This window comes from Gymnodraco acuticeps, unplaced genomic scaffold, assembly GCF_902827175.1.
Source record: "Gymnodraco acuticeps unplaced genomic scaffold, fGymAcu1.1, whole genome shotgun sequence".
NCBI classification, from domain to species: domain Eukaryota; kingdom Metazoa; phylum Chordata; class Actinopteri; order Perciformes; family Bathydraconidae; genus Gymnodraco; species Gymnodraco acuticeps.
Genome location: NW_022990508.1, coordinates 400,696 through 409,019, shown reverse-complemented (window position 1 = coordinate 409,019; position 8,324 = coordinate 400,696). Strand labels below are relative to the sequence as shown.

General features: G+C 42.9%; 1 protein-coding gene across 2 annotated transcripts; it reads left to right on the top strand.

The window, feature by feature from the left end:
- Positions 1–290: 290 nt before the first annotated feature.
- Positions 291–4,596, top strand: LOC117553122. 2 transcript variants are annotated; one of them, XM_034226922.1, is made up of 11 exons: positions 291–349; positions 435–668; positions 847–953; positions 1,115–1,283; positions 1,371–1,883; positions 2,854–2,972; positions 3,234–3,299; positions 3,400–3,488; positions 3,706–3,811; positions 3,892–3,997; positions 4,082–4,596. In XM_034226922.1, the coding sequence occupies exons 5-11, from the start codon at positions 1,601–1,603 to the stop codon at positions 4,234–4,236; spliced, it is 924 nt and encodes a 307-aa protein (XP_034082813.1). In that variant the 5' UTR covers positions 291–349; positions 435–668; positions 847–953; positions 1,115–1,283; positions 1,371–1,600; the 3' UTR covers positions 4,237–4,596. The 2 variants fall into 2 exon arrangements, with proteins under 2 accessions (XP_034082813.1, XP_034082814.1); XM_034226923.1 differs by having other exon boundaries at positions 3,892–3,962; positions 4,082–4,218.
- Positions 4,597–8,324: the final 3,728 nt, after the last annotated feature.

Sequence of the window (8,324 nt, the reverse complement as noted above, 5' to 3'; positions counted from 1 at the left end):
TGGAGTCGAAGCTGTAGTAATGCTAGGAGTCGGAGCTGGAGACCCTTTGTCCTTTTCAGCTTGTTTTCCCTTTGCTTTCGACATTGCCGGAGGTCTTTGCAGTTAACACTGGCTTATAAGCCGTTGAAAACAAATTATGTTGAAAAAGGACGAGGTTTAAAAGGTAAATAAGAGTGGGAAAGTTAGAGCCAACCGAGCACGCGTCTATTCAGCACACCCCATACCGGAAGTTGAGTGTGTGTATATTAAGTAGCTATTGTCTATTTTTATTTTCCAGATTTTTGAGTGTCCCCAGTGCCAATCAAAGAGGGCAAGCATCAAAGAAAAGAGGGAGTACACTCCCATTGAGGTACAAGGAAGCAATTCCAGCCAGTTTCAGCTTTGGAACATGTGAACTGTGGTTTACTGAAATGCACATTTTTTCTTCTTCTCAGGTAACAGAGCCTCTGGAGCTTGTTGGGATGGACCTAGTGGGTAAACTCACACTAACAGATGGTGGCAATCAATACATTTGTGTCATGGTTGATTATTTCACCAAATGGGCAGAGGCATACCCACTTCAAAGCAAAACAGCAGATGAGGTGACCAATTGTATTCTTGATTTATTTTACAAATTTGGTGCACCTCAAAGACTGCTAACAGATCAAGGCGGGGAATTCTGTAATAAGGTATACCCTTGAAGCATTATCACTCCCTATTATGTAACATTTCTGTGCTAACTTTTTAGTGTGAATGCAAAATTCATCAAAATTCACAAACACATTCTCGCAGTTTACAGCATTCACAGGCATTTTCAGCAGGAGATGCATTTCATTGTTTCATTTTTGTCCCAATGTTTCCTTCAAGGTTAAATATAACCTTTGTGAGAGGCTGGGAATCGAAAGAAGCCTGTGTTCCCCGTATCATCCACAGACAAATGGGCTCGTGGAAAAATTAAATGGAACAATACAGAGGTATGTTAATTAATATACATAACATTATATTTCCTACATTAACAGTAATCACAAATTATACCTAAATCAAACAATAAGAGTAAATAAATGGGTTGCTTTATCATATATTCGAAACAATTTTGTCTTCTACCTGCTTGTGTCTGTACTTTACCTGAATTTAGGTCCCTGAACAAACTGGTGGCGGGTGAGCCCAAGCGTTGGGACTAATTCCTGCAGCCCACCATGTTCAGTCTGAGAACCAAAACTCAGCTGACTACAAAGTTCAGTCCCTATTTTCTGATGTTTGGGAGGGAGGCGAGGTGCCCATCAGAGGTGCCCAAGGAGTACAAAGTAAGATCCGGTTAATCGCTTATCCTGTAGCATTATTTTTATTTCAAACATGTATGTCCTCTATATTCTAACTGTTTTCTGTGGCAGATAACAGAAGACAAAGTGAAAAGGATGGTGGAAAGGGAAGATGTCTGGAAGGGACTTCAAAAACAGGAGGCCGTTTTCACGCTTGTAAAGAAAAACATTTTAAAAAGCCAAGAGAGGGTCCGCAAGAGGAAACTGGAGAAAGGGCAAGTGGACAACTTCCAAGTGGGGACTTGGTTTTAAAAAGAAACAAAAGGTTGGAGCAAAGAAAAGGTGGAAAACTAGAGGTGGAAATGCAGGGACCTTACCGGGTTGTGGACATTGAGGGGAAAGTTGCTGAAATAGTTTCAGAAAAGGGAAACAATACGATGAAAGTCAACATTGACCACCTCGCACACTATGTCCAGCCAGAGGAGAGGATCCCTGCGAAATTGAAAAGATTGTTGGATCCTTCTCCTCTGGCTGATCCACTGACCTCCACCTCCACACCCACCTCCACATCCACACCCTCCACATCCTCCCAAACCCTGGCTCCATCAAGTCAGGCAGAAGGAGCATCTTCTGAGGTGGAGACTTGTAAGTAAACTGACACAAAGTAATAATAATGGGTTCCATTTATAAAGCACTTCATATTTGATTTCAAATCCCGAAGTGCTACAAGTAGTGAGCATGAACAGTATAAATAAACATTACACAACACGGTAGAATTAATTAAAAAAAAAAAAAAATAAATAAAAGGGTGATAAAAAGGTCTAGGCAAAGGCTCTTTTGAAGAGATGGGTTTTGAGGCCTTTTTTAAAAGCCTCCACGGTCTGTGGTGCTCTCATTTGGTCGGGGAGAGCATTCCACAGACTGGGAGCAGCCGAACAGAAGGCCCGGTCTCCCATAGTACGGAGTTTAGTCCTGGGGGGTTTGAGGAAGTTGGAGTTGCTGGAGCGGGTGGTCCGCAAGGAGGAGTTCCTTGAGGTAGGGAGGGGCAGTTCCATGGACACACTGGTGGGTGAGGACGGAGACCTTGAATTCGATCCTCAGTTCCACGGGTAGCCAGTGTAGTGCTTTAAGGATGGGGGTGATGTGATCATATTTGCGCACCCTCATCAGGATCCTAGCAGCGCTGTTCTGAATGTATTGGAGCTTCTGGATGCTTTTGTTGGGGATCCCGATGAGGAGTGCATTGCAGTAGTCCAGCCTGGAGGAGACAAAGGCGTGGACCAGCTTTTCGGCGTCAGACAGAGTGAGTGTGGGGCGGAGTTTGGCGATGTTCCTGAGGTGATAAAAGGAGTTCTTGCACAGCTGTTTAATGTGGGCCTCAAAGGTCAGATGGGCGTCAGATTTAACACCCAGGTTGGTGACTATTGAGGAGAGGGTAATGTCCTGGCCGGAGAAGGTGATGGTGGTGATGGTGGATGACCGAACCTGGTGTGGGGTGCCAACTATAATGGCTTCGGTCTTGGAGCTGTTGAGTTTCAGGAAGTTTTGCTTCAAGTACACCTCAAAGTATGCATTTCCTTAATAACTAACATGCGTTATCTTTTTTTTTTTACAGTAATCCGAGACATATGGGCAGGGAGGAGGAAGGAGACGCTATGGGCCAAATATGGCCCATACAAAGTTTACAGCGAGAACCTCATGGTCTTGGCCCCAGGACAGCAGTTGGAGGGAGAGGTAAGCCTACTTTATAAGACAAAAGTACATATGCAAACTGATAATTCTTTATCAAATGGGATAAAAACATCTGTATTTATAGATTATCAATGCCTATTTATCATGGGTGGGTGCAAAAGCTGGGGCTTTCATTTTCTACTCCTACCTCATCACTTCCCTCTGGCAGGGAACACACAAAGGCGGTTTAAGAAAGGTGAGTAGAGTAGGACTAGAAATAAGTGTATGTACATATGTACTTAAGTATGTACAAATATGTTTCAGTTGGACCTGACAAAACACAATGTGGCAGCTGGAGCCATCTGTTACAGGGCACACTGGACCCTCATTGTAAGTCATCTAAAATGTTAATGAGTCAAGATATTTCTTTTTATTCAACACTTGTTTATTTAACACTTGACACTTTGTTTAATTTGTTGCACTTCCACAGATCATGTATCTGAGGGAAAACAGGTCCCTTTTCTTGGACCCATTTGGGGCCACCAAAGAACAGATAAGCCGCTGCAAAGACCTAACACGGTAAATCAAGTATCAGCTGTAATGTCTTTACTAGATATATTCATGCATTCAGGATGTGGGATTATATTAAGGGAGCAACACAAAGCCACATCAATGATGTTCCTGATTACTGCTGTTTTACTTGAATAACATAAGATTGTCCTGTGTGAACATTCAGCTGTTCTTGACGTAAAAAGGATTGTATGTCCAAAACATAATTTATGTGTTCCCTGTGTAGATCGCTGGTCCGCAAGACAAACCCAGCTGTTGGGAGATGGGCATGCAACAGCATGGATCATCCCAAACAGCAGGACACAACATCATGTGGTGTGTTGATTTGCAAGGTAACATTTATGAATGTGTGTATATATAACCATCTGTCATCAAACCATAATACGAAGATACTTATCTCAGACTTTGTTAGCTTGCAGAGCAAATACTATTGGACCAGAAGGTCCAGTACCCTGTTGACCAGGCGGGTGTGGCCTCAATGAGGTTCGACATGGCAATGTCCCTGGTGAAAAATTCCGGTTTACAGGACTAAACCAGAGAAACCGAAATATCCTGTATTGTTTCCATTTCACTACATTTATGCCGGTATTTGTTTTTTACAGATGACCTATCCCAGCTGTGTCGGGCCTGTGGGGAACTTAGTTCAGGGTTCACCAAGGTTGACCAATGGGTAAGACGTTGTATTCATTTCCTGACCACCATTTGGCTGGAAGACTGGGATACACCCTGGATAGGTTACCTCAACATCACCGGGTGAACACTATAACAGATATTGAACATTTTTACTTGAATTCACCAAACTTGCATGTCTTTGCACTATGAGAGAACACTGGTGCAGTGGAAGGAACTTCTGAGCACGGACTCTACACAGAAAGAACCACAGATAAGATCCCAACCTATACATTGCTTATTTAGTTCAATGTTAACAGAGTGATTGTAAAACGTACTCTGGATGAGTGATGTTAATCTAAAAAAGCAGTGTGGCCATGTTCTAACATGTATTATTTCTGTTTCTTTTCAGATTGAGTGCACCGGCTGTACCAAATGGTACCACACAACATGTGTTGGGCAGCCCTCTATCTCACTGGACTATTACTGCAAAGCCTGCACTTTATAAAAACACACACACACACACACACACACACACACACACACACAATCCTTGTTTATGTTCACATGTGGTCCAGGCTGTTGTCATTGCACACTTAAAGCTAAAGTATTACGTTTTTCAAAGGCAACTTATATATATATATTTAAAGAAATGTACATAGATTTGTGTGTACATACACACCTGTACACCCACTGTTATATCATGGAATCTAACATACTGACATGACAAATGGTGGAATGTGCTCCCCATTGAAATCAGGACCGCAGAAATCTCTTTCGACTCCACTTCGAGCAATAGAATTACTAACAAAGCACTTATATACTAATAAAGGATTGGCTTATCTAAAGCCAGTTGAGTAGCACTTGAAATGTTTTTGCTCTATGAAACCTGATGTACTTATATGATTCTGTTTTCTTCACGTTTGTATCTTCTTGGTCGAATGCACTTATTGTAAGTCGCTTTGGATAAAAGCGTCAGCTAAATGCAATGTCATGTAATGACAATAAATGTTTGAATGTTGAAAAAACGTTTCCAATAAAGTTCTTTCTGAAATATAACTTTCACTGTTGTTTTTCCTTCTACAACAGTAATGTAGGTTAAAACAAAAAGTGCATTTATGTAAACTAAACTGACATTTGGGAACCAAAAAGTGAATGTTACAACCTAGGCAGTTAAGCATTTGATATCATTGGGTGTTAATGCTGCAAGAGTGGGAAGGTAGACATAATTGCTTACACTTATAGGCTAGAAGTCATGATGGAACAACTGTATTCTATGGATTCAATTGATTATTTTCACAGCAATAACATGTCAAGTCTGCAAACATCTTCGATGGTAGGCTACTGTTTCACAAACAACCCAGTGCATAGTTGTTCGTTTTATGTTGCTATATTTTCAAATTGACAATTTACATTCAATTGTAATACACATATCTGATGCACAGTATAGAGTTGTGTTGTGATGAGAGGGATACAGGTATTTAATAAACACATTGATCGCTTGAGAATGGCTGGAGAAGTTGTATCACCATTTATTCGGATCGGATCACAGCTTGTCATCTCCAGGCTGCTTTCGGGCTGTGAGTAAACAACTTGTGTTTCGCATATGCGGCTTTCACACCAGCGCTTTTCCCTTTCTAGCTCCGAGCGGGAGCTTTTCTGGTTCAGCTCCGGTTTCCCTTTTCTGCTCCCGCTCTGTTCACACCGCCCAGCACCCGACTGGTGCTGCCGCTGCTGCGTCATGACGTCATCATTTACATCGCTGATTTGCTCCCCAACGGCATTACGGCGCTCACAACAACAACAACTGTGTCGGGTCGATGATCGTGTTGCTTTTAATCACACGAAGCCAGATTAAATTGAATAACGACTTCTCCAACCTTATACTTTGCTCCAGAGTGCCGTGGTTCATTGTTTATTAATGTGTTTCTGCAGCATTTACCGACCGCTGCAGTGTTGGCTGCTCTTCCACGGGAGTTTATTCTCCTCCGTTAGCTCCCGGTTAGCTCACACTGCTGCGGCCGCTCTAAAGTATTCACTGTCCGACTCACACTCCCCTTAGCCTAAGTGAATGTGTCTCAGTCTGAATTGACGCTGTTTGGTATCAACGCTGTTATGAAAGTTTCTCTGGTATAAAATGGGTGATGTTAGCATAGCAACCGAAGCTAAACTGACTACTTGCTATTGCTATCCTATTGTGGCATAAACCGTTTTCTACAGGCACATTTTACCGGCGTATTTTTATTATGATTCTACTTGTGATAGTCGGACACGACAACCTGTGCAGCCCATGTATTGATTCCATCCGATAGCTGCTATAATACAAAACAAAACGTCTGCCTCTCTCCACAATCAATGATCAATAACAATGAACGGATGGTCAAAGTAAGGTACAAATAAACAGAATCACACGAAGCCTGGTTAGTGTTGCCTGACTTTATAAAGTGTGTTTATAAGCACTACTGCTTGTAGGCAGGCATGACAGTCGACCCATGTTCAGGGGAGGAGGGTTTAGTTTCCTGCACGCCTCGACGTAAGAGAGACGTAAGCGACGCCACCTCTTAGCTCCGAAGCTCTTGCCTCTAGACCGACAATTTTTTGGAGCTGGAAGTGAACCCGATTCCGGAGCTAAGAGCCGGCGCCGCTGCGGTGTGAACAGGAAAAACCGGCGCTTTTCAGGCTCCAGCTCCGAGCCGGAGCTGAAAAAGCGCTGGTGTGAAAGGGGCAATAGAGGCGGTCTGAAGGTATCCCCACAGTCATCTACTTTGTCATGTTCTAGTCGTCACTGTAAGCTTCACGATATCAGCTTCTCACCCACAACCTCACATACGCGTACTGAACGTGCATCAAAGTCGTCCTATTCAGTCAGATATACCAAAAGATGAATTTGAACAACACGCGAAGCGATCAAGATGTTTATTTTCCGGTGAGTCAAATATGGGTCCTCAAGGTACACGCCCCAATACATCTGTCGAAAATAATAGAATATCACCAGTTGTTCGGGCCACAATTTGTTCGGTAACACAGGTAGCCAGACAGTGGGACATTGTACGAAAAGTCAGCACACTCCAGGGTGCGAACTGGAGGGGAGCAGGGGGAGCTATAGCTCCCCTAGTGGTGACATGAGCTCCCCTGGGAACATGGTTTGTGAAATTTGGGGGGAGCTCTCTAAAATACTGATATGATGACCAAATAAATTCCATTTTGGGCATGTTTTTTTTTTTCCAAAGGTGTAAAATAAGTGAAATAAAATTATATTTAGAGTTTATGATTCATGAAAAAAGTGTCGCCTGCTTGCACGCTGCCCGCAGCTCCACCCAGTACCCACAAGCTCGTTTAGTTAGCACTGCATGTTTACCAGGCATTGTTGCTGCTGCTGACATGTCGAAAAGAAAAAAACAACTTACCTTGGGCAATTCTTTAAAAAGACGGCCAAACAACCTGATGATCAAGAAGACCAACCGAATGTAGCTGGTGGTAGCACATCATTCGTACCGTACGTTGTGACTGCTGCTACAACAGAACCGAGAGAGGAGGGAGCTAACGTCAGTGCTAGTGCTAACTTGACAGCTAACGTTAACTTGGGGGCTGAAGAGACACAAGAAGACGAGCCGTTGTGTTGTGTGTGTGGCGTCGCGTCTCTACAGGCAGTGAGAGAGTTGTGTTGTGCTATAGCTGTATTATTAATATTAATATTGTTCATGGTTGGTGCCGCTGGCTGCTCTTATCGCGTGTGTTCGGCTCTGTGTAGGCTACAGCCATAATAGGCTATAGCCCATGTGAAACAATGTAGCCTGTTTTTGAGTCATTTTAAATTGATTTAATTAAACAGTCAAACGTTACATTGGTGGTCCGTGGATTATTTATTATCAAGTTGATTGAAGTTTGCGTAGCCCATACATACATGCTCGGGAAATCTGTTGACATGAACATGATCCATTGGGACGTTTCATGTAAATGTAGACCTGTGGCACCACCCCGTGTGCAACAGATGTTCTCTTTATAATAGGCCTATGTCTGTGCTGTTGCTATTAATGCACGGATCAGCATTTACCAGAGGTGGGACCAAGTCATTGTTTTGCAAGTCCGAGTCAAGTCTCAAGTCTTTGCGCTCAAGTCCGAGTCAAGTCTCAAGTCTTTGCGCTCAAGTCCAAGGCAAGTCTCAAGTCAGGATGGGCAAGTTCAAGTCAAGTCCAAGTCCTAAACTTTGACAGAACGAGTCATAAACAAGTCATT

What these genes read in the sequence shown, in the direction of transcription:
- LOC117553122 (XM_034226922.1), top strand. Translation starts at nt 1,601, where the DNA reads ATGCAGGGACCTTACCGGGTTGTGGACATTGAGGGGAAAGTTGCTGAA. An exon ending in GACAGCAGTTGGAGGGAGAG is followed by an intron (nt 2,973 to 3,233) that starts GTAAGCCTACTT and finishes AATATGTTTCAG; the next exon opens with TTGGACCTGACAAAACACAA. An exon ending in GTCCCTGGTGAAAAATTCCG is followed by an intron (nt 3,998 to 4,081) that starts GTTTACAGGACT and finishes TGTTTTTTACAG; the next exon opens with ATGACCTATCCCAGCTGTGT.